Source organism: Dipodomys merriami, unplaced genomic scaffold (assembly GCF_024711535.1).
Source record: "Dipodomys merriami isolate MVZ:Mamm:240054 unplaced genomic scaffold, mDipMer1.0.p SCAF_16, whole genome shotgun sequence".
Lineage (NCBI taxonomy): Eukaryota > Metazoa > Chordata > Mammalia > Rodentia > Heteromyidae > Dipodomys > Dipodomys merriami.
The window spans coordinates 33,741,470-33,768,406 of NW_027202937.1; the positions used below are offsets into that span (position 1 = coordinate 33,741,470).

General features: G+C 39.1%; 1 protein-coding gene across 5 annotated transcripts in view; it reads left to right on the plus strand.

Moving 5' to 3' along the window:
• Nucleotides 1–18,619, plus strand: part of Mylk4 (myosin light chain kinase family member 4) — a 105,342-nt gene extending 86,723 nt beyond the window's left edge. For all 5 annotated transcript variants that reach the window (XM_070024710.1, XM_070024708.1, XM_070024706.1 and 2 more), the window contains 6 exons: nucleotides 2,688–2,758; nucleotides 3,498–3,626; nucleotides 4,302–4,454; nucleotides 6,141–6,219; nucleotides 13,437–13,510; nucleotides 16,828–18,619. In XM_070024710.1, the coding sequence (XP_069880811.1) occupies nucleotides 2,688–2,758; nucleotides 3,498–3,626; nucleotides 4,302–4,454; nucleotides 6,141–6,219; nucleotides 13,437–13,481 (477 nt within the window). In that variant the 3' untranslated portion in view covers nucleotides 13,482–13,510; nucleotides 16,828–18,619. The remainder of the gene's footprint in view (nucleotides 1–2,687; nucleotides 2,759–3,497; nucleotides 3,627–4,301; nucleotides 4,455–6,140; nucleotides 6,220–13,436; nucleotides 13,511–16,827) is intronic.
• The last annotated feature ends 8,318 nt before the right edge of the window (nucleotides 18,620–26,937 follow it).

Sequence of the window (26,937 nt, forward strand, 5' to 3'; positions counted from 1 at the left end):
TTACTTTCTCTTGACTTACTGGAAGATGAGTAGAAATCACTGAAAAAGAATGAAGGGAAAGCCATTAGGTGGGGCTGAAATGTCAAGGTGCTGAGAGGGTATGGTGGGCTGCACTAGAAATGGAAGAGAGCACATGACAGAAGCTGGATCACTTCCTTTCTCCTCTTACTTTTTTCCTCTCTCCTTTGTATCACTCTCTATGAAGTGTCCAGAATTGAACTGCATTTAATGCAAAAGACCAAATCCCAGTAACCCCGGTTATGTCTAATTTTGGAACTAAGTATCTGAAAGTGCATCTTCTTGTGTGGCTCCATCATTTTCCCCTTTTCCTGTTTGCACAGCATGACAGTGAGATAAAGTATGCATTCTATATAACATACCATCGATTGCAAGTCATCAGGGAGTGTGCAGCTGAATAAATCTAGCCGCTTTAAATAGGTTTCCATGGGCCTCTCTTCCTACAACTTGGCTTCTCTCACTCTTTGATTTATGTGTCTTGCCTTTCCCACTCACTGTTGCTTAGGACAAGAGTGGGGGGAAATAGAATATAAAATGACAAAGTCAGAGGTTAAAAACCATTAGCAAAGTCTTTGGCCATGAACTGAGTATGATAATGCGTATTTTTATGGGCCGTATTTCCATGAGTGTGGATATTCTACAGATATTCCTACAGGGATTTGATTGGCAACTGGAGCCAGGAGCTAAACTACTACAACTGAAATGACTCCATCTGTGGCTTCCTAACATTGATTGAGCAGTTGCAATGGGCAGTTTTAGTTATGGCTTGTATATAACAACAATAATAAAGGTGACAGCTGGATGAGTCACTAAGGAGTCACTTTTGAGAAAGCTCCTTGGAAGGAAAAGAGCCAAAAAATATTAAGAGTACTTGTCACTATTTAGGGAAATGAGAGCTGGCTTAAAAGAAGTCCCCTTTATGTTTTTTATGTTCTGCAAATCTTATGCAGTGAACATTCTTTCATTTCATAATCACAAAAACCTAACTGTTTTGTGCTGGGGCTTGAATTCAGGGCCAGGGTGTTCTCCCTTAGCTTTTTGCTCAAAACTGGCTCTCTACCATTTGAGCCTCAGCCACTTCCAGTGGAGATAAGGGTCTCATGGCCTTTTCTGCCCAGTCTGGCTTCAATCCTCGATACTCACATTTTATCCTCCTGAGTAGCTTAGAATTACAGGTGTGACCCACTAGTGCCTGGCTTAAAAATGAACTAGTCCTGGGGCTTGAACTAAGGGCTTAGACACTGCTGATCTTTTTTTGTTCAAGACTGGTGCCACAGCTTCACTCTGGCTTATTTTGGTGATTAATTGGAGATTAAGACTCTCATGGGCTTTTCTGACTAGGCTGGCTTTGAACCATGTTCCCCAGATCTCAGCCTCCTGAGTAGTTGGGATTAGAGGCATGAGCCACCAGTGTCTGGTAAAAACTTTTTGATGTACCCTCAATAGATGTTTGTATATATGTGGCAAAGGCAGTTTTGGATGTTATAATATTCTTTAATGATTAGGCAGTTTTCTACATAATGACTTATTTAAGTATAAAAGGCATGGCTTATACAAAAACAACAACTTGTCTTTAAAATGATTTTTACTCACAGGTATCTGTGAGATACTTTAGAAAAAGGCTTTATCAAATGAATGATTGAATATTGAAAAGGAAACACTGCATCATTTCATAAAGCATATATGAGTTTCTATTGTGTTTAAACCTGTTTTCTACCAGACAGAAGGTAGGGGCTGTGATCACTACCCAAAAGATGGATATGGAATCCTGGGTATCCAAAGACTTTGCCAGCACCATCTTCAGGAAAAGTTGAAACTAGAGTTGGAGAGTTCTCAGCTCTTTGAAAATGTTCTTTCTCTTTTACAAATAACAATGACCTTAAATCAAGTCCCTCAGTTTTTTTTTTTCCAGATCTCAGGTTGTTGTTTTTTTTCCCTATTCTAATTAATGTAGTTAGACCCACAGGACAAATACTACCTACTTTTCTCCATTTCACAATAAATCTCTCAGGGCACAGTCTTATCAGAGTCTAAGTCTAAGGGAACACTAAGTCATAGGGTTTAGGCATTGAGAGCAAACAGTAAAACTTTGGAATTTCTGAGATTAAAGAATGAGTAGGAGAGAATAACCTTCCTTTAGCGTGTGACTTTCCCATAGACAAACACAAAAGGAAAATCTGGAGGTCAGGAATGTACACATTATGCTGCATATTCAATGTAGTTGTCTAAGTGAATCAGGCCATTTCTCTTGGAACTCATAAATCTAAGGGAAAAATATTCCTACAAGAAGGGGAAACATACTTAATAATTTTAGTGTGTGTTGAAGCAGATGTCACATCTGAGCTGGCCTACACCAGCCCATTTGGGAAGTAGTGAAACAGCCTGCTTCTCTTTCTTCCCTCAAGGAGGCCTCTGCTTGAACTCATGCATTATGGTAAACTGCAAAACCATGGAGAGGGACAGGCAGGGTAATGCAAGGTTGGCAGGGTACCCACAACCTCATCCACCACATAATTAAAGGAGAAAATACCCACACAGACAAGCCAGCCCCCAAGTGAAAGGTCTGATATGTTTTTCCTGAGCATCGTTGTATTTTTAGTTGTGGTTCAAGGACAATTTGAGTGAAGGATGGTTGTTTTTATTGCTAATGTGTCTCTTTCTCCTGGCAGCCTGAGAATATCCTGTGTGTGAATCGAGATGCTAAACAAATAAAAATTATTGATTTTGGATTGGCCAGAAGGTATGTCTGTTTGGACATAGGTGTAAGGATGGTGTTAGGGGACATTCCTTGCAAAGATAAATCTGATATGCCCCTGGGTTTCCTGCCTTCATTTAGAATTAATTTAATGAGAACTATGTTCAGTCTTACTTTGTTGAACTTGAGCATTTAAATGTTTCTTGAATTCATGAAAGTGAGATATAAAAACCCGGTACAGTGAACTTTATTAGGTTAGAAGCCATTAAGTTAGCATTTGTAAGAGTTTTTGTTTTGATTTGCTGTAAAAATAATAATAGTATAAACAAGTTTGCAGAGGGTTGTGGCACATATAAACTTCGTATGGCCACAGAAAGCTTAGGTGAACACATTAACAATTCAGCATATTAATGATGCATATAAATGGATAATAAATTTTTGCAATATTTTGTTTGTGTGTTATCACAGGCTTACTTTGGTCACCTACATGCCAAGGACTGTACTGGTTTTCTCTTTGCCTTTTCTGTAATTCAGATGTTCTAATAGTTGAGAGTGGCTTTTGCTACAGCTGTTGCAGATTATTAAGCTTTTAAAGATGAATTTTTACTCTTGAAACCCTTGGGAAATTTTTGATAGTAGCACAAGCAATCCATTTCCTGTAAAGTTTAAGTTTCCTGTAGTGCTGAAATTATTTAGTCTCATTGTGTCTTTTTTTCAGCATTGGAATTTTTTTTTGAGCTTGATTGACAGTTTACATCCATCTACTTTGTTTCGTCAATTTCAGGTACAAACCCAGGGAGAAGCTGAAGGTGAACTTTGGAACCCCAGAATTTCTCTCCCCTGAAGTTGTGAACTATGATTTTGTTTCTTTCTCTACTGACATGTGGAGCGTGGGGGTGATTACCTACATGCTGTAAGCAACCTCACAGTTTCTCCTACACACTTGCTTTCAACCTGTGCATGTTCTATGAGGCCTTGCTATTTTGAACAAAAGCCTTAATTTAGATGGTTTACCAATAAATATCACCATTCCATACTCAATTACTTTCTAGGTTCTGTTGAATCCTAGAGGTGAGCAAATTCTTTTTCCCACATCATCTGAAAAAGTAAACATCTTTCATCTTCATGGGCCACTTTGATTCTTAACACATCACCTAAAGCCCCAAGGTAGCCATAATACCAATACCAACACTACTATAATAAATCTCACATACTCATCTCCTTATTCCTCAGAAGTGACATTCCTAGTGTTTGCCTTCTGAGTACATGACCTTGCTAGTTGTGAAATGCTTTTAAAAGGTTGTGTTTTTCTTTGAAAATAATTTGGGAATTGGGATAGGGGAGGTCAGCATTTTCTTAGTTGCAATAGATCATGAAATCATGCTTCATCATTATAGTTTTACTTTTACTATCTTTAAGTAGTTGTACAAAGGGATTTCAATTTAACATGCCAATTTATGAGAACATAACATCGTTAGGTTTTATTTCTTCCTTTCATTTTTAAATGACAGACTCAAAAAGCAAACATTCTAAGAAGGATTCAAGGTTGTTTGAAATCACTCAACTCACTCTGAATGCTGTGTTCTAGACTCAGCGGTTTGTCCCCTTTCCTGGGTGATAATGATGCAGAGACACTAAGCAACGTCCTGGCATGCAGGTGGGATCTAGAAGAAGAAGAATTTCAGGACATCTCGGATGAGGCCAGGGAGTTCATCTCCAAGCTCCTGATCAAGGAGAAGAGGTATCCCCAGCTCACCCTGTACCCTAGGAGAAATGGGGGTAATCAGAAATATTGTGGAACACAAGGGTTGTTAGAATCTATTTCCCAGTGCCATCAATGGTGCTGATGCAAACTGAGTTAAGTTCAACTCAGTTGACCTGACCTACTAAGGACTAGGATTTCTCTGGCCAGCAGACTGCTATCTGGCTATGAATACATGCCTTTCTGGCTTCTGCTGCAAAGCCCTCAACATTTACAGTCTCCTCCTGGGCCTCAGGTGATCACTGTCTTTTTCACCTCTGTAAAGGAAGTGTGGCTCTATGTAACTGAATGCTTTTCTACGGCTTCATTAGTGAATCTACTATGGGCTAGAGAGTGCCAACTATTTATCCCTTTTAACTACTGTCCCTCCCCTAGATCTAAGCTATAGAAAGTGCTATTGTTACTGTTTTATGGATGAGACTGTGAGTACTTGCTCCATAATTACAAGGGACAGCACTGATACTCAAGCCCAAGTTGACCTTCCTCCACGTCTGTGCTTAAAACCATATCAGTTCAAACAAATTACAGTGAGTGAAGAATGATATTGAAATATAGGGCTTACATTTCAGAATTATAAGGGGGAAGGACATTGCGATTCACCATTTCAGGGGACTTTATACCTAGATCATATGATAATATTTAAGATTTTCAGAGCCAATCGTACTTGCTTTATTGTTTTATTATGTTGTGACTTTTAGGTCCATTAGTGAACATGACTATGAATTAATAGATAGAAGCATGTTGTGGGTTGGAGCTGGGAAGATGGCTCAGTGGTAGAGTGCTTGCCTTGCATGCATGAGGCCCTGAGTTCGATTCCTCAGCACCACATAAGCAGAAAAAAAAAGAAGCATGTTGTGGGAAGTAGAGGTACCAACATGGCTCTGGCACAAAGCCTGATGGACAGTCTTTCATTCAAGCATTTAGCTGATCATCTGTCATAGTCTAGGAAATGAATTGGGCAGTAAGAACAGAAGTATAAAGCTCAGCCCATGCTTTAGTAAACTTGTGATCTAATAGAAGTGATAGACTTTTTAAAGAAGAAATAACTTACAATGTATTCTATACAATATACACAGTGTTAGAATCAAACTGAGTCTTTAGAGAGTGAAGAGAATTTAGCCAGGCTAACAGCATCAGGTTGAGGAGGAAGACAATTTAGATAGTGATTTTCTTTTTCCTTGACAGAAAGAGCTAAAGTACCTAAGGTTATCATTATTATTATTGGCTTTGAGCAAAAAAGCCAATGAATAGTGCCCAGGCTTTGAGTTCAAGTGCCAGTTCAAGTATCAAAAAGATGTAGCATTTACTGTTACAATAATAAAGGTGCATTTGTTTTTCAACTGTTTGCTAGGAGTTCAATTTATGATATCCAGATATTGTATCATAAGAATGGTTGCTTCTGTTTGGAAGTTGATGTCTTTTACTAACAAGACTTGTAAAAACGTTTTGTCTGATTTATTTTACCCATTTTGTTACCCTGGTTAGGTGTGATGATCACCTACGCCATCCTCTAAAGCAAACAATTCCAGAGAGGCTAGATTTGACTTTGAATTTGAAAGTTGGCCACCTAGTCTACCAAAGGCCATGACCAGAACTAGGGATGAATGGCAGGTGCAGGAGTCACTTGGTGTGCTTCTACTAATGACTTTCTGGATTTCCTTTTAGTTGGAGAATAAGTGCCAGCGAAGCTCTGAAGCACCCCTGGTTGTCAGATCACAAGCTGCACTCCAGACTCAGTGCACAGGTGACTGAGGCACCCTGCCTCCTCTGCTTTTTTCCTGTGTCTGCCTGTTATTTTATTTTGTTGTATTTATCAGTTGTCCATCTTAACCTTTTGTCATGACTTAAGTCGTGTGCTAATTTGAAAGCATGTAAAATGTTATTATAGAGCAGAGTTTTAAATTTAAAATGTTAATAATGTTGTTTATATATGTTAAGCTCATTATTAAGTATAGCTATTGTTATGAAAGCATCCTACCCATTATAAAATACAATTCATTAAATACTATGTACACATACTTACACTCACAAGTATATGTGGCCTGAATATTTAAAAACATAAAATTTTTGGAGAAGATATGTTGTTGTAAGTTCTGGAGAAATATCTCCTTAAAAATAATTCAGAATTCCAAACTCTTTGTTTTAATCTTGTTTAGTCTGTTTGGCCTCTAAATCTTAACTCTAATAGTCAACTCAGAGCAGATTTCCAAGGGAGTGAAGACAACTTTGGTCTCTAGAGACTGCCAAGAGCTGGAGCCTCACACCTGTGATCCTAGCAACTCAGGAGGCTGAGATCTGAGGATCATGGCTCAAAGCCAGCCCAAATAGGAAAGACTGTGAGACTCTTAACTCCAACTAACTGCCAAAAAGCTAGAAATATAGCTGTGATTCAAGTGGTAGATGCCAACCTTGAGCAGAAAAGCTGAAAGACAGTGCCCAGGCCTTGAGTTCAAGTCCCAATACTGGTACACACACACACACACACACACACACACACACACACACACACACACACACACACACACACACACACACACACACACACACAAGGCTGTGAAGTAGAATACAGTGACATCTCTCTCTGTTCCCATTGTCTTACCACGTATATTCCAACTTTCTCATCTATCTCTGGCACAGATTTCTTTCCTATGCCTAAGCTCATATGAACAAGATGTTTCCACTTGAATCCTCTCCATCCTAAGCCATCTTATCCCTTTCTGCCTCACTTCATCCTCAACCATCTTCCTAGCATAGGATACCCATCGGGTAGATCAGTGAGACCCTAAACTGCCTTGTTTATTTCTCCCTCTCCCTTAATTCCTTCATCTTATGTTTAATTTACCTCCAAGTTCTATACATTATATTCCTAATTACCTCTGGACTTAATCTAATCCACTCCACCTCCATGATTATCTTTGTCTGGCAATAAAATTAAAAATTTTTAAATTTAAATACTTAAAAATTCTTTATTATCCTTAAGTGGTTGAATGAAGAGGTTCCAATTCAACATGTTAGTTTGTGAGTATAATAAATCATAATCAAAATCACCTCTTTCATTACTCTTCTTCATTCCTCCTAACCCCACCCATCCTCTCAATTTTCCTAGTTTCATTTGTACATATATACATTGAATATGACTGCATTTGTCCACCATTTCTCTCTTCATTCATCTACTCTCCTCCCTTCATTCATCTACTCTCCTCCCTTCCTGACAGCACATGTTCCGGCTTCATGGTATTCATTTTGGTAAACTGTAACTTACCTATTCAAAGGAATTATACCATTGGATTCCTCCCCTGCAGATACCATACTTCAGTTAATATGTTTGTGTGTGTGTGTGTGTGTGTGTGTGTGTGTGTGTATGTGTAGAGGTCATATGGGTATACATATGAATATATATGCATATATGTGTATATACACATAAATACACATATATACATATATGAATATATACATATATATACCCATATGATCCCTACAGTATTAGCTCTTAATTTGCTTCTCTGCCTCTTTCATCTTCTTTCAATCTAAATAAGCATGAATTATAGATGTAACATTTCAGTCACTTAACTGAATATGTAAAATGCCTAGCTGGACAAGATTTACACACAGAACTAATAAGCAACCTAGGCTTGCAGGATCATAGTGGATGGGTCAGACATGCACATTGTGCCATGACCCTGGCACAGTGTGTGCTTCACACACTTTCATTTCCTCCACCTCTTCTCATCTTCTCCAGTCCTTAGGGGTTCTGGAAAGGAAGTTTTCCCTGACCAACAAACCTTGGAATGACTGTGCTTCAGGTACTCACTTTTTCCACAGCCAGTTTTTATTGAAATTAACTTGACTTCTAAATTCAGCATCAGCATGGGGTTTATTTGTGTCTGAATATACCTTTCCTTGATAATTGGTACTGATGCCAAGCAAAAATAGACTTATTACTGAGCCAGGCCCTCACTCAGACTGCATAACCTGCTTATTAGGGTAACCAACCTATTTTGAGCCCATTTTCCACCAATGTATTTTTATCCATGCTATTGGTGTCCAAATACACTTTGACGTGGCAGGACAATATAGAAACCACAGCACCGAATTAATGATACTATATAGTATAAAGATGTTTAAAAATATTTAAACCATGTGACAACAACAAAAATCACCTTTTTATTATTTTATCCAATAGCTGGTACTAGAAGTGAATAGATATTTTAAGAGTGGTGACAATCTTTTTTAAATCCTTTGTATGTCTGTTTACCATTAAAGTTATTTCATGGTACTGTGACAGGCATTGCTCTAACTGCTTTACAAAAATTAACTATGTACTCTTCATGCCAATCCTATAACAGCATGATTATCAACTCTACTATGGAGATGAGAATCCTGAGGATAGGGACAAGTTCGAGAGAGTGGGCAGAACTTTATAGCTCTATTGTCCTTCTAAGTAAAGGGGGCCTAGATTATGTTTTCAGAACCATTTTTTAATTGTTATGAAGGTGATATACAGAGGAGTTAGTTGCATAAGTCAGATAATGAGTACATTTATTGTTGAACAGTGTCTCCTTCTCTCACTTTCTCCCAGTTTTCCCCTCTCTTACCCTCCACAAGTTGTATAGTTCATTTTCAATATACTGTTTAGTGAGTACCACTGCTATATTTTTTACCTTTTGTTCTACCACTTCTGTGCTCCCCGCTTAACCAGAACAGATAAACTTACAAACAAGACAAAAGGTACAAAAAACAAAAACATCAACAAAGGAAAAAAACCCTCTTGTTTTCATTTCTTGGAGTCCATTTTGATAAATATTATTTAATATGATCATATGCACAGAGCTATTGAGCCTTTATGATCTTCTTGTAATAATATTCTCCTGTGGTGTCACTATGTTAATGTCTAGAGACCTGTATAATTTATCATGTCCCGGTGTATTTTTTCTCTTTACCATCCAGTATGTTTACCTCTGATTTATAGGCACATTCTAGTTACTACAAATGAAGGACAACATGCAACCTATGTTTCTTTGGGTCTGACTTACTTTGCTTAATATAATTTTTCTCAAGTCTTTACATTTCCTTATGAATGGTACAATATCATTCTTTCTGATGGAAGAATAGAATTCCATTGTGTATATATAATACATTTACTCCTTTTTTGCCAGTCCTGGGGCTTGAACTCAGGTCCTGAGCACTGTCCCTGAGCTTCTTTGCTCAAGGCTAGGTCACTTGAGCCACAGCACCACTTCTGGCTTTTTTCTGTTTATGTGCTACTGAGGAATCAAATCCAGAATACTAGGCAAGCATTCTACCACTAAGCCACATTTCCAACTCTATAAAACATTTTCTTCATCCATTCATCTGCTGTGGGCATCTGTGTTGATTCCATATCTTGGCTATGGCAAGCAATGCTTCAATGAATATGGTTGTGCTGGTAGCTTTAGTGTGGCCTTGTTTAATGAACCTGGTTGTGCTGGTAGCTTTAGTTTGGCCTTGTTTGTGGTCTATTGGAATTGCTAGGTCATAGGGAAGCTCAATATTTAATCTTTTTTTTGTGTGAAAATACCGTACAGAGCGATTACAATTACATGGGCAAGATAACGAGTACATTTCTTATCAAGCATTGTTGCCTCCTCCTTTGTTTCCCCTTCCATATTTAATCTTTTGAGGGAGCTCCATAAAGCTTTCCAGAGTGGCTGAACAATTTACATTCCCACCAACAGAGTAATATGAGTTCCCTTTGGCCACATTCCTGCCAGCATCTGTTCTTGTTAGTTTTCTTGCTAATGGTCATTCTAACTCGGTTGAGTTGGAATCTCAATGTTATTTTGATTTGCATTTCTTTTATGGCCAGAGATGTTGAACATATCTTCATGTGTATCTTCATGTGTCTATTGACCATTCTTACTTCTTCTTCTGAAAAGTCTCTCTTTATATCTTTAGCCAACTTACTAATTGGGTTGCTACTTTTTTGAGAGTTCATTTTGGGGGGATTTAATTTTTTGAGCTCTAAGTATACTTTAGATATAAGGCCCTTCTCAGAACCAAACTTCAAACTCTATTGCAAAACCATAGAAATAAAAACAGCTTGATACTGGTACAAGAATAGACCTGAGGACCAATAAAACAGAAAAGAAGATCCAGAAATAAACACACAGACTTATAGCCTCCTAATATTTGATATGGAAGCCAAAAACATAGGCTTGAAGAAAGACAGCCTCCTCAACAAATAGTGCTGGCAAAATTGGCAATACACATGCAGAAAACTAAAACTTATAAATCACACTACACCAGAATCAATTGAAAATGGATCAAAGACCTCAATGTAAGGCCAAGTACCATGAAATGGGTAAAAGAAACACTAGGGCCAGTAGACATGGGTCAAACTTCCTAAGTAAAGATCCAGAATCACAACAAATCAGAACTATTCTTGTACTGTACATATTTGGCATTAGTAAAAGGCAACATTCAAACAACGTATTTTATTTTTCAACCAAATATAGGTTAAGGATACCTTATCCAAATTGCTTGAGACATGAAGGGTGTCAGATGTTTCTCAGAATTTGGAAATTGCACATATTCATCTTGAGAACAGGACCTATATCTAAACATAAAATTCAACTACATTTTATATATGCCTTATGCACATAGTCTGAAGGTAATATTGTGCAATATTTTAGTGCACCCGTGTTTTGATTGTAATCCAGCACACAAAGTCTGATATAGAATTTTCTCCTTATGGTGCCATGTTGTTAATAGTGCAAAAGTTTTCAATTTTGAAGCATTTAGTATTTCAGACTTTTGGAATAGGAGTATTTAGCCTGTGTTGAAACTAAATTTTTCTAGACAATTTAATTTGGGAATAATCTTGGTTTTTATTATGTAAAATAAAGAATTAATTTTTATGTTGAAATTTATTATCTCACCCACCATTTGATCTAAACTTATTTTCAAGTATTCTTATCTCTTTTGTTTCATCTTGAAAGCATTTAACTAGGTTTTCACTATTTCAGCATCTATTATTATTATTATTATTTTATTTTTTGGTTGTGGGGCTTGAACATTGGGCCTGGGCACTGTCCCTGAACTCTTTAGCTTAAGGAGAGCACTCTGCCACTTGAGCCACAGTGCCACTTCTGGTTTTCTGGTAGTTAATTGGAGATAAGAGTCTTATAGACTTTCCTGCCCAGGCTGGCTTTGAACTGTGACCCTCAGATTTCAGCCTCCTGAGTAGCTAGGATTATAGGCACGAACCACCAGTGCCTGGTTTCAGCATCTATTACTTAAGAAGCATTTTCTGTTTCTTTCTTAAGAATTAAGGTCCCAAAGTTCTCTGCCTTGGGTTTTATACTCAAGATGACATGGAGTGGTTCTGGCCTTTCTTAAGTCTCCAACGATCTGTACATAACCCATGCCATGTCAGAAACAGCCATCACTTGAAGTGGGAAAAAGTAATTCCAAACTATAACTTCGTTAGAACTCAGCAAATACCTCACTTGCAGAATTCCTCATTGCTTTGGAGACAGAGGAAGGAAATCTTAACAAATATGACATAGTTTCCTTATTCCAAGAACAAAAATACCCTTTGCCCATAGCATATGCCCTTCTCTCAGTGGACTAATAAAACACAAATGGATATCCAATTGTCATTCACTCTTTTCTAGTTCATCAAATTACCATTTTCTTAATTGCAACTCTCATCATACCACTTCAGAATTAGTCGGTGTTTCATTATTGCAGCAAATAATTATCAAGAAAAATTTTTCCTTTTGCTCATAGTTTTGGAGGTTTCAGTCCATCATCAATTTGGCCCCTTTGCTTTTGGAACTATGGTAAATCAGAACAACGTAATGGAACTACATGACTGGGGAAAACTGCTCATCTCATGGCCAGAAAAAGATCAAAAGAAGAAAGGGCTAGCCACATAATTTTCTTCAAAGACACGACCCTCCAATAACCTAACTTCCTCCCATTAGGAGGAAGCACCAGTGCTGGCAATAATATAAAGGCCTTTGGGGGACAGTTAAGATCTAAATTGTATTGTGTCAATCCTTAGAAAGTTTTCACACATCCTCTTCTGTACACACCAAATCAAACACACCAGTGGTTACAGCTGTCCCAGGATATCCCAAACCTATTTCTAGGCCTATCTCTGTCCATCCTTGTAAATCAGCCAAAATCATGATTAAAGCTGAAATTGAATGTCATCTCTCTTGTTTTTAAAAAATGTATTTGCAAGTTAAGTGATGGCCAGAGGAGGAGGATTTAGTCTAGGGTATTTTTTGCTTTTTTTTTTTTTGGTATGTGTGTTTGACCAGTACTAGAGATTGAACTCAGAGACTTGTCCTTGCTAAGCAAGTGTTCTACTATTTGAGCCTCACCCCAGCCCTCCATGTTATCTCTTTTACAATGGCTTTTTTTTGACTCCAAACTGAGGGTTCTTTTCTCTTAGTGAACCTATCCATTGGCACTTGCATGCCACCTGAATCATCCTCTAGCCATCAGAGCCCTAAAGAAACAAGTACTGGCTCTTGTGCTTTGTCAGAGTGGGTTTTAACAAGGCATACATGTGAAAACTAAATGTGAGTGACTCTCAGTGAAAAGTAAGGAAAGTGATCATGGGGATGTTATAGGAGAGTAGAAGACATGCTTGACTTGGACTGTAAAGGTTGGAAGCATGTCTGCAGGGGTCAAAACTGGGCATTGGGGGGTGGGGGGGGGAAACTGGGCACATTGGTATACACCTATAATTTCAGAATTTAGGACACTGAAGCATAAAGGTGACTGTGAGTGGTGAGCCCATCTGGGTGATATTTAGTGAAAGCCTGTCTCAAACAAACAAAAAAAGAATCTCTGTGGAAAACACTTTCTATTCAGTAGCAACTTATTTACTCCCTTTTGAGTTCTCATAAGTCAAGAATTTATGGAAACAATTCTAATTTTTCCCCAAATGTCTCCTGGTTTTTCTAGAAGAAGAACTGCAACTCTGATGCTCAGAACCTCATGACCAAATAGTCCATTGAAGGTGCTGGTTTATTTGAAAGGTTGGTCTTCGGTCTTTTGTCTCTCTTCCCTCTCCTCTGGGAATGAAGAATAGTACATTTATTTTGAGGACTAACTAGGGCTGCAATCTGAGAAGGCACAGATTTGAATAGCCTTGAAAATATGGTCCACTTGTCTTGGGAAGAAATGTTTGTTGTATGATTTAAGTGAGAGGAATAAAAAATGAAAGAAAGAAAGAGGAAGGAAGAAAGAAAGAAGGAAAGAAGGAAAGAAGGAAGGAAGGAAGGAAGAGAGAGGAAAGGAGGAATATAAGGAAAGAAAGAGAAAGAAAAAAAACAGAGAAATTAAGGAAGAAAGAAACAAAGCAGTTGTATGCTATTTGCACAGCATGGTGAGAAGCAGAACCGTGTTTTGGCTTAAGGAGTGGAAGAGGTCCCCAAATTCAGATTGCTGATTTTGTGCCCTGGTTCTGCTGTTGCTTAGTAGAGGAAGCTCAGTTCCCTGACATGTGGATTGCCAATACTCTAAGCTCACTGAGTGGCATCAATGAAATAGTCCAGGCAAAGCCATACGACCAGGGCCTGGCATAAAGAAGGAATCTCAATAATGAGCTCAGTAGTCTCTAGATGGAACAGAAATTGCCTCAGGTAATCGTTAGAAAAGTTTCATGAGGTCTACAGAAGTGATGTCTTCTTTTGTGTAAACTAGGGAACTGTACCTCAGAACCTCAGGAGTGGAACAACTCAGTCATACTGGACTCCATCCAGACCTGTCATTCTAAAACAAAGCCTGAGCCCCTCCCCAGTGATCTGCTCCTCTCCTTGTCCTCTTTGATCCTGAGACACACCACTTTGCACAAACTTTCCTTCGCCCCCTTAGCGTTTTGTCAGAATTAAAGGATAGTTTTGTGCATGAATATCTTCACATATATCAATAACTAAAGAACAGTATAAGATCAATGGGTCATTAAGGACTTTCAGAAAACCCACCATTTATATCACTCAAGGGGCACAAAGTCCTTGGCCAGTTTTCCACACCTAAGTTTTAATGACTTCCTAGAATATATGATATATGATTCTGGCCTTCTTGCCCACTCATTTTAATCCTTTTAATTTTTTTTCCTTTTTTAAATAATGGATTGAACCTAGTGCCTTGGGCATGCTAGGAAGTCCTTTACTATGGAGCTTTATCATCAGACCCTACTGATCTCAATCCTTTCTTTATTCCAGTTGGTATTTTCTGGAACCTGAGGTTTTTGTGTGTCTATTTGGCTGAATATATTTTGCAAACAGCCTCAAAAATCTTTCGTAGAATACAATGGGGTAGAAATAAATCAGTATACAATAATCAAGTCCACAGTGTTAGAAAGCACTCACTTGGCCTTTCTGTATGGGGGTTATTTACTTATGAGCCTGTTACTTTTTTAGTAATCTATGAACAGTCAACTAGAAAACCTGGGCTTTCAATTTACAGAGACCACGCTTGTTTATCAAAATTAACAAGGGTATCAGAGTATGGGGAAGGTAGAAAGTAATTTTCTTTCATGGATCTTAGTGCATCAGGCTGAGCTTACAAAGCTTAGATAGCTGTCAATGTAAGCCCTCAGTAGGGAGGCCCCAAAGCAGTCCCCCCGTGCCTTTCCTCTCCCCTCTTCTTCACTCTCTCCCCCACAAGCAGTTTTGTCCCTAGCCACCACAAACCCCGAGGGTTTGCCACAAACCACCTTCCCACCAGAAATTCTGGAGTCACATTTGAGGCTTGATGGGAATGAATGCTCTGGGTGACAGGAGGTTGCATTCCAAGGCAGCTTGTCGCCAGGGTCTAGAGGGGAAAGAATGAAGAGGAAATGGCCATGGGAGAAGGTAGACATCTTTAAAGTCGTTACCTTGAATTTGGAGTGACAGAATACAGTGGCAGAAGTCATGCAGAAGACAGATACAAGCATTTGAGCTGATCACATAGTGCAACCTTTGCTGGAATTGCATGCGACCTCCCCAGACTCTTGTCAGGTTTGCCTTTGCTGCTGCCTCCTTTCCCTGAGTTCCTCTAGCTCCATTAGGCCATAAAAATTCACCTGGATTTTACCAGAGGCCAAGGAAGAATTATTTCAGATTCACATGATATGGATGTAGAGTCTATGTTTATTTCCTAACCCCCTCTCCTACAGTGCTAGCAATTGAAACCAGGGCCTCATTCATGATGAGGCTCTCACATTGAGCCCCCGCCCCTATTTTTAATTTCAAAGCAAATGAAAGATATTAACTCTGGGAGAAAACTCTTTTGAGAAGATTAAAAAAAATCATTCTTCACATCAGATTCTCTGCCAGGGTGAGATGGGTTTTGGCAGGATTTATTATGAGTAAAACCAAACTTGAGATAATATTGATTTAAAAAATCTCGTGGTTAAAGATTATTACTGTGGAAAAAGAGAGTTCCAGGCTCTATAAATAAGGTCTAATCCACAATGTAAATTTAGGCATATAAATCTCCTTCAATTTGTTAGAGGTTTCTTGATGCACCAAGGAAACAATCCAAAAAAAAAAAAAAACCTGATACCACTCCATTCATTGTTCCCTTTGCATCTTTTGCCTCTTTTGCCAGAATATGTGATAGAAATTTAGAAAACCTCCTCCTATCCATAGAATTGATTCAGGAAAGCAAACAGTACATAAGCCCTAGGTTAGAGATGCCCTAAAGCAAATGGAAGTATAGTTGGTCCTCCATATTCATGGTTCATATCTTCAGATTCATCTAGCTATGGATGAAAAATACTTGAATAAAAATTTGCATCCATGCTGAACATGGACAGACTTTTTTGTCATCATTTCTTAAACAGCACAGCATGGCAACTATTTATACAGCATATAACCTGTATTAGATATTACAGTATAAGTAATCTGGAGATGATTTAAAGTACAGTGGAGAATGCACACAGGTTCTTTGCAAATGCTTTGCCATTTTATATATAAAGGACTGGCATGTATGGAGGCCTGGAACCAATCTGCCATGAATGTTGAGAGAGGACTATGTGCTCTGCATGATTCACATTCTCACTTTGATACTGGGATCCAGCTGACCAAGGACCCATGGCACAGGGCAGGAGCGGCTGTTTTTCAGAAGAAACAAAGAGGCCTTGTCTCTGGATATTGCAAATAGTGCTAAAATATCTCCCATAAACTTCAAACCCCATTTTGGGTAAGCAGCGGAATCCATTGAGAGGTTTCTTTTTTTTCTCTCACATACACACATACATTATAAAAAAAAATCATCTGTGGTTTTCCTAAGGGCTACAACCAGCTAATTACAATTTTAAAAGTCCTGCTGAATTAACAGGATTCATATTTTGTTTGCTTTGCAGGAAAAGTGCTGCGGTTGCTGTTGCTTTGAGAAGACTTTTGAGCACTCAGCAGTTCTGATGCCTTGACCCCTTTGCTGACTGGCAGGGGGAGTAGGGAGAGCCCTTGAACTTGAACTTGGAGCGACTTTGCTGCACTCAGTGGGTTACCCAGTTCCTGCTCCCTGGGGGCTCAGACAGATCCCCACATCCCACATAATGCATCCCATCAGGAAGATGTTTCCCTGCCTTCTTGAGTTGTTTTTTTTTTTTTAACTTAATGTATTTTTTATTATTGGAGGTTAGTTGCTGAGGTAGGGGTACATTATGTCTGCTATGTTTTGAAATACTAGAGCAATCATACTGTAGATTTATTTGAGATTTTTAAATCTGGAGGATGAATTTAGAGGGACAGGGAAAAAAGTCCAGTTCTTGCATTATGACTCTCTCAAGCCAGTAATTATCTCTAGAAAAATTCTAATTTTGACTCTCTGATTTGGCCTGGAATCAGGTGAATTCATCAGATAAATTTGCTTTGAATTCTGAGGCTTGAGGAGGCATCAGGCACTGTACTTCCCATTTATTTCGCACTCTCATCCAAGTGCTTCAGTCCTGAAGCACTACTACATGGACAATTCTATTTTCAAATGAATGTTCTACCATTACATGATGCATACCTTAACAGACAGTTTGTCCACACAAAACACACTAGTTTGGAGAATGCAGAAGGGACTTGTTTATGGTTAGTTTAATAGAACAGCCTTCACAATAATATTGACAAATTATGAGACTTTTTTTCAAGTTTGCCCCAGGTGTCAGCAACAGGCAACAGAATCATCATCCTAGTAAAGGACAGTGCTGGGCTTCTAGTGTGGAATGACTACAAGGGCAAGCTCCAGTTTCTGGTTAAACTAAAACATTTACAAGAGCAACAGTTTCATCAGTGTGAAATCTCATGTGATTCATAGTTGGGCACCAAAGGCAAGGGCCCATCTGCTCAGTTCTCTTTGGACACAATAATAATTTCCAATTCTGGAACTAGTGCACCATTGCTTTGTTAAGGTACAGACGAGCAAAACATGCTTCATTTCCCTATGAAGAAGCAGCCAGCCATGCAGTTACCTGAAGTCCCATTGTACATGCTATACCAGCCCATCTGTTTACCTTGAAGCCTTTCCTCCTTGTATTTTCTATTTCCAAATAACTGCTGTGATATGATCAGCTCTTATAATGATCATATTTTTAGTCATGTCACTCTGAGATATTGTTGGCACAATGGCAATAAGAATAACAGTAATCCTATCATGTTGACTGTTCTCCATGCCCTCTCAGAGATCACATGCTCATGAAGAACTAACACACAGGGACCTCATCCTCATGACTACAGGGAAGGAGAAGTACGTAGAGGGAAATATGCCACTTAGTGAAGGCCCATGCCAATTTCTTAGTCATCCTGGGATTAAAACCTATTCCTTCCTAGTTGTTGCTCACATAGTATGATGCATTTCTGTTCACCTACTTTGGTTTTTCATATCCCTGCCATATGACTATGCTTAAAATGTTTCATTTTCTTAAAACCAGTGGTATATTCTGTAATCCTAGCAACTCAAGAGGCTGAGATCTGAGAACTGCTGTTTGAAGCCAGCCCAAGCAGGAAAGTCTGTGAGACTCTTATCTCCAATAAACCACCAAAAAGATGGAAGTGGAGCTGAGGCTCAACTAGTAGTGAGCTTCCCTTGAGCAAAATCAGGCCTTGAGTTCAAGCCCTAATGCCCCAATACTGGAGAGAAAAGAGAGACAGAGGGGTGGGGGAGGGCGGAAGGGTGGGAGGGAGGAGAGAGAGAGAGAGAGAGAAAGAGAGAGAGAAGAGAGAGAGAGAGAGAGAGAGAGAGAGAGAGAGAGAGAGAGAGAGAGAGAGAGAGAGAGAGAGAGAGAGAGAGAGAGAGAGAGAGGAGAGAGAGAACACAGCGGCACAGCCCTGTGACTGAAGTGTTATATTACTGTGCTATGTTTAGCTGATGCTGTTCATTGAGTCTGGAAAAATACAAGGCAGTGCATGCATTAATATTGGTAGACCACAGGGAGCTGGCATTCACTCAAATGCTAAATAAGACACAAGGGCCTGATTGGAAACCCCGTATGGGAGGAAGTTTTTGGTCCTGCAGCATGGATTCACCACCAGACTGAGCAGAAGGTCTTTTGCAGTATTTGTAACCTGCATCCAGCTTTCATTCTGACTCACTTTGGCAGATAAACTTTCCCCAGAACCTGTCACACGTGGAAAGGACAGCTTAGGTCAAATAGAGCATGATTTCTTTGCACTAATCCACTTGATGACCCTGCAGTTAGTGGGTGTGATTTTTTTTATTTTTATTTTTTGAGGTTTAGAAAGGAGACTCTACATTGAGAAAGGATCTTGTTTGAATTTGTAGTTAAATTTCCACATTTGGATGGAAAGCATCCCCCATGCCAGCAGGGCGCCTTTTATATGAGAGCTGAGGCTTAGTTCCCTTTTGCAGAGTTGATGATTACAGTCTAGAGTTACCTTGGAAAGGAAGATTATCAGTCTGGTGTCTGTCCTGTCCCCTTGCCCCACGCCCATGTGTGGCTGCTTCAGCAAGAGCCTGTAACTTTGTAGATTGCTGTTCTGGTAGGGAAACAGGGCTTTTTAAAGCCAGAGAATCAAACCAGATGCAAGTGTGGATGCATAGAAGCTGTGTCTGGCTACACTGGGGCTATTGTCTTGAAATTTCCCAAGAAGTCAGGATGTGAGAGGCAGCTTTTCTCCCCTGCTTTCTTAATGGATGATATGGCTTTGCTCACCTTCTCTAGGCAGTTTGGTCCCTTTCCTTTAGCAAATGGGGGTAATTAAGCTCTGAGAGGCACTTCCCACTATCTAGAGTGAATAAATTTTCCAAAAGTATGATGAAATCAGACTTATACTTCCAATTTGTAAGACACCAACACTTAATCAGAATCTGTTGGTATTTAACCATCACTCACTTGTGACATAAAAAACTTTGGAAGGAATTGTCATCTGCCTAATTTGAGGCAAAGATTTTCAGATTGAATTTGGTAACACAGAACTCATATATGTACTGTAGATTTGAGTTTTGTAGATTTTATTTTTTAGTGGCTTTTTTGTTGGACTTTATATTAATTCACTTTCTTTCCTTATGCTTTAAAAGCTATGTGCATACGCTCATCATTTTTATGAAAATTAGAAGACTGATTTTTCTTCTCATTTCAGAGTCAAATGTGGATTTTTATACTAGGGAAGTAAGACTTTTCATTATTTCATTCCCTGTTCTCTCCTCCCTCCTCCCTGTTGCTCTTTTGGCCCTACCTAGCCATTCAGCGAGGGGCACCAGAATGCATACATGTTCTTGTTTGGTTTGGGATGTGGGCCAACTCATTTGGAAAACTCATTTGTAAAAGTGCAAGCTAGAGAAAGAAGCAGGCCTGGCAGGCTGTGATGGTTAGACTTACTTCAGCTCTGGCTACTTCTGCCATCAGAGTGGCCAGACCGTGGCCAAGGCTCACTGCTCAGTGTCCCCAGTTCTTCCTGCCTTGCATGTGGCTATTTTACATTTCTTTCTTCCTTTATTAACCAAAGCCCAACTTTTCCCTACAATGTACCTTTTATGGCTTTTCTTCTTTCTCTCTCCACTCACTTCCTTTTATGCCAGGGATGGAACCCAGGACTTGGTACATACTAACAAGCACAGGCTCTCCTTCAGAATTACATTTCCAGCATCCCTGAGGCCTTTTTGAGATGAAAATTCCATTTCCAAATGTCAGATTGCTTTCTAAAGGAAAAGTCAATGCTCGACTTATTCAATGCTGAGTTCCTGACTCAGACAACTTCTTTGTGTAGCTTAATGTCTATAGTTTCTCATTTTAGAAATGTTGCACATATCTCCTTACTCCATTTTAGTGAGATGGGTTTTTACAAGTGGTCTCTTACCTTCTGTGAAGGCTGTCACTCAACTATGACCACACATTTTAAAGAGCAGAAAGCACTTAGCTCCTGAGTGTGTGTGCTTCGAGCGTGTATATTTTGCTGTCATCCTAGCTGGCAGATGTCAGTGAGAACTTCTGATGTTAATCCACATAGATAAGAACTGGAAATGGATTCATAATGTGGTAATTACATGTAGTTTTCTTTCTGAATTTAGCTGTATTACTTTGCCTTGTGATGATGTTCTGAACAGTCATATTTGTTTTGAGGTACAAACATGGACCCTATTTATCCTTTGTTAATGAACTAAATTATTCAATAAAGTACACTTGGAAAATGTAATGCAGATTCCTTTGTTGCAGTGTCTTATGACATTAAGAACTCTCAAACACAAGGGTTCTAGAACCATCCACAGAACCATCAGGCTGCCTGCAGGAGAAAAATACATTCTCTACTTGAAACCTGACAGTGCCAAAATACCAAGACAGGATTTAGATTTCTTTTTCTGTCATTACAAAAATATGGACTAAGATAATATATAAAATGTCTGGTGCCAGAACAGTGGCTAGTAAATCATTAAGACAATTGCAGTTAAGCAACCTCTTTAATGCTGCTTTATGAGTGTACTTAGGGCCAACAAACTGTCTGCCTTGGGCAGCCTACCACTATAGGACCTCAGAATGCAGTGGCCACCCTATCATGCCTGGAGTAGTGCTTTCAGGGGCCAGCATCTGCACTGAAGATACATATCTGTGACAACATCTGGATCCTTTGTAGGCCAGCAGAAACAGCTGCATACACCCAATCTGGTTGAGACAGGCCCTGGGTTTCCCATTGCCTCCATTGCAAATGTGGGTATGTTTGGAAGAGTGTCTGTGTTCTCATCAAAGCAACCCTTTCCCAACTCTCTTGAGTCCAATCTCTCCCAACTCCAACCTTTGCGTTTGAAGTTCCCCAAAGGAAAGGATATTGGCTCTTTGTATTGTTGCAAAACAGACTCTAGTGAGTGTCACCAGACTTGCTCAGGAACAGGTTCTCAACGCAAAGGTTGAAGAAGCTGCCCCTTGAAGATGAGTCAGTCATGCCTTCTCTTCACCCTTCTTTTGCCCTTTCCTAGGATAAAGTGGAGCATGTAAGTCTCCTTCACAATGCCACAAAGGAAGGGCACTAAGATCTTTATTGCTTCCCTCTATTGTCTACTCAGAAAGTAAATATTAATCTAGCCACCTGACTATGTAGGTGAGTGGTTTCTAGAGCTCCTTCTTCTCAACAACCTAGAAATTTCTTTTTATAACCTGTAATGTAGGGACTGCAAGAGCTTATAATCAATTTTCCCTAGACATTGTTAGGTACAAATTAGGGTTTCATGAAAGATAGTGATCTGAAGTTCACTGGCACATTGAGCTATTTCTAGAGGAGTCAAAAATATTCTTTTTTGTTGCTGTTGTTGGTCATGGGGTTTGAACTCGGCCTGGGCACTGTCCCTCAGCTTTTCAGCTCAAGGCTAGCGCTCTACCACTTGAGCCACTGTGCCATGTCTGGGTTCCTGAGTGGTTTGTTGGAGATAAGAGTCTCATAGACTTTCCTGCCTGGGCTGGCTTTGAACCATGATCCTCAGATCTCAGTCTCCTCAGTAGCTAGGATTTCAGGCGTGAGCCACCGGCACTCAGCATCCAAAATATTGCTACACAGGTTTGGGGGCAATGTGTATGAGAGAGTTGCCTTCTCTGAGACAGTGGTATCCTCCACTCAGGATACCTTCCTGTTGCCACTCAAGTTTTCCCAACGCCCAGCAATTCTCCCAGTGGCAGTGCTACCATACAGCCCTCCAGGTAGCAGAAGTGAACCCTTTCTTTGAGTCTCCATCACATTAGTGTGATGCGCACTGTCACATTAGTATGCTGCGCACTATCTCACCGAAGAGTAGAGAATAGTCACTGCTCTGTGTTGGCCTCAGTCCTTGTGCTCATTCAAACCTAAACAAATGGGACAATCATAAGCATGTGAAGCTTACACCTAGTAGAAGCTTCTGGTTACAGACAAGCGAAGGCAATAGATCTCCCCCTAAACTTTATAAACTGAGTGGTATTTGAAATGATGTAAACAGACCAAATTCTGCCTTACACATAAATCATGAGTAGCAAGTACAGACATAGATAGATGAACTACTGTGTTAGCCCAGTGAAGCACCACATTGGTGGCTTTGTATGGAGTGAACCTTGCATGGAAGGTTCACTAGAGCCAGATGAGACAATATCTGATTTGGGTGAGCCTTGCAAATCTGACTGCAAGGTCTGGTCAACTGCCTGGTTGGATCAGGCAATTATGTCCTCTACAAATGGTTAAACAGTATCAATGGAATTCTCAGAACTGAGAGCCACGGCAAAAATTATGAGTTCTTTCCCCTATGACTCAGCAATCCCACTTTTAAGCATTTACCCAAATGATCACAAACAAGGCTTTACTAAAGCTACCAGCACAACTATGTTTATTGCAGCATTATTTACCATAGCTAAGATATGGAACCAACCCAGATGTGATACATATACACAATGGAATTCTATGCCTCCATCAAGAAGAATGATATTGCCCCATTTGTTAGGAAATGGAAAAACTTGGAAAACATTATATTAAGTGAAGTAAGCCAGACCAAAGAAACATAGGTCCCATGGTTTCCCTTATTTGCAATAACTAGTATATGTCTAGGACAAGCAGAAAAAGTCAAAAGCTATGTACATATGACCATATAAGATGATGTTATGCAAAATGAACCCCAAGATAGGGACACAGTGGTATATAATGTACTATGTGACTTTTTTGTTTCTTTGTTATGTTCTTCCCCCATGGTATAACCCCTGTTTTCACTGTATTTGATTCTCAAGCCATGCATCTTGTATATACATTTTTCTAATTTGGGGAGAGGAAAGGAAATAACAAAATGCTTAAATAAGGATAAAGGTTGACCCATTGTAACAATGTGATGTACAAGACACTATATTGAAAATGAACTTTACAAACTGGGGGCGAGGGGAAGGGAGGAGTTTGAGAGGTGGGGAGGGAAGGGGTGGTAGCGGAAAAACAAAGGAGGAGGTAACAATTCTCAATAGGTAATGTACTCATTACTTTTACTCATGTAACTGTAACTCCTCTGTACAGTATTTTTATAATAAAAACATTAAAATAGTTATGAGTTCTTGCACTTACTTGATGTTTAAGTATTGTATTCTAATGTAATTAGATGTGGTTCTAGTTGTTCAACAAGTGGAGACAGGACTATTACTTGAGCTAGCCTGGACAACATAGCAAGGCCTGGACCTTAAAAAAATTGTATTCTGATTCTTACATTATGCTCATATTTGTTGTTTAAAGATACAAATATCTGCACAACATATCTAGCCAATCTTTATGCTTTAGATAACATTTAGTTCATTAATTGTTAAATGTCACTTTAGTATCCATTATACTAATTTAAAACATGTTGGATAACCATAGGGTAAAAAGAAAACCCAATCATATTGTAAGTTTATATTGCTATTTCCCAATTCTGAAGTGTCTTAGGACAACATTCTTCAATAGTAAATAATTTTTTCACCAGAGTATCTTGTAATAAGTCATGGAGAAAATCACATTGCCTGAAGACAGCATCTTACATAACCCTTCATATATAGATATGTATACATACATGTACATATGTACATATATGTACATAACATTCATATGTACACGCACACACGTACATACACATAGACATGCCTGTATACATGCATGTATATATATATACATGTAACATGTATATACATATATGTGTATCTATTTCAGCTTCTGTCTTTGGCCCTCATTGAACTGGTTGAAGGACACACAAGTCCCTTAGAGCAGACCACAAATCCTCTTCCCTTCCCTCCACTTTTTGAATATCATTTTGCTCCCAGCACACATCTCTCTAAGCCCATGGAGTCTGTCTACATCTCTGAATCCATGACTTCTATAATCTGTGCATCTCTGCCTTCTCTGCTCAGTTAGTGCTAATGAGCCATCACAGGACTATTAAATAGTATGTTCTGTTGTCTTAACAGAAGGACTCCCCTGAAGTTGACATGAGGAAGCAAAGAAGCTACTCCCAAGGACTTTGGGGCACCTTTGCCACGGCTTAAGTGTTCTTACTCTGCTTAAGACTAAACTGTAATGCTCTGTGGAAAGGTGAACTAGTGCTGGGCAAGTACCTCCTGAAGTCACCATTTGAAGTCACCTCTCTTCCACCATTCTCTCCATTCTTCTTCTCCAATTTTATTGTTGGAGAACATTAGCTGAAATGCACCTCAGAGATTACAAACTTCATCACTGATCTCCTGAGTCGTCTCTATTTTCACCTCCAGTCCTCCGAATTGTATAACATTTTATTTTATTTTATTCTTTATTTTTTCAGGGCTGGATTCCAAGCCAGAGCCTTACACATACTACTCTCTTTCTCTGTCTCTGTCTCTCTGTCTGTCTCTGTCTCTGTCTCTGTCTCTGTCTCTGTTTCTGTCTCTCTCTCTCTCCCTCCCACTGAGCAACATCTCCAATCCTTACTTATTCTTAAAGTAAAAAGGGATACAGGTAGACTCATTGTAACAATGAAATGTACAAGACACTATGTTGAAAATTAACTTTATAACTTTGGCATGGGGGGGGTAGTTGTGGAGGTGGGAGGGAAGGGATGGTAGGGGAAAAACAAAGGAGGAGGCAATAATGCTCATAGGAAATGTACTCATTACCTTGCTTATGTAACTGTAACCCCTCTGTACAGTATTTTTACAATAAAAACATACAAAAAAGAATTGTAAAAGAAAACAAGAAAAATTAATCAGACCACTCTAAAAGGTAGAAACTTAGGATCATAGTTTGTTTTTCATTAGTGTCTTGGTTATGATTCTTACATATTCAGCAGTTGCTTTTCAATATCATTTGCTACATTTCTCCTCTTCCTTTGCTACTTCTTAGGCCTTTATTGGGATCATAATATTGGCTTATAGGTGTGGAACTTTTTGGATATTATAATTTGTTAAAGTTTGATTTAAGATATTTTAAGAACATTTAAGCAGTAATAAAAGGTTCAGACCATTAGAGGTACTGCTTCTTTTATCACAAGATATATTGTATTTATAAACTGCTTTGTTAAGTGACAACTCCTTTGTACAACTAAAGATAGCAATAAATATTAAAAAATAAAATATATGCAAGAAAAAACAGGCCATAACTGAGGGTGAAGGATCCATTTCTCAGACAAATCACTTACAGACTTGGCAGATTTATGCTGTCGACAGGAACCTTAGCTCCTTGCCAGGTGGACCTCTGCACAGAGATGATTTGTGATAAATGGTTTCTCAGAGTAAGTAACCAGAAAGGTAAGTCTCCATATGGACAACACCTAACTTCCACTGTGGAAAGGGGCTACACAAGGCAATAACAGAAATTGAGAATTTCTGGGGCCTGTTTTGAAGGCTGATGATCATTATCTATCCTATGGATCTCCAAGGATGCATGTCCTTCCAGTGCTAACAAACTCAATGCCCTAAAAGTCTCATCTGGTGACAGCATTGGCTTAGTCAAGAATTCCCTTTTAACTCAAGTCTGGGTCTGATAGTTCTTGAGCCAAATTACTGAAGTTTAGTTCTCGGAATATAGTCACTGTTGCTGGAGATAAGGAAACAAAAATAAAAGTTGTTCCTCTGTATTCATACATTCAGTAGGCAATGGTGGATAGGCTTAGGAGACCCTCTAAAATATCCTCTAAAATATTCAAAAAGAGGAAAACATTCAGGATGTACTTGGTCTATAGAAATTCTATAGTCCAGTAGGGTATGGCTGACTCATTCCCAGGTACAATCTCTGTGGCCCTCAGCAACAGAATACACTTCTGATGTACTGCCTTGGATGTTTCTGATGTCTAAGCAAAGAATGCTAGATTTTTGACTTCATATTTAGGCCATATTTTCTTCAGAACATCATAGATTTGATTTCTATTTTGAGACCATTTATTCCTTTCCTTTCCTTTCCTTTCCTTTCCTTTCCTTTCCCTTTCCCTTTCCTCTTTCTTTTCCTTCTTTGCATTCCTTTCTCTTTCACTTCCTTGTGTTCTCCTTCCTCCCTTTACCTCCCTCCCTCCCTCCCTTCCTTCCTTCCTTCCTTCCTTC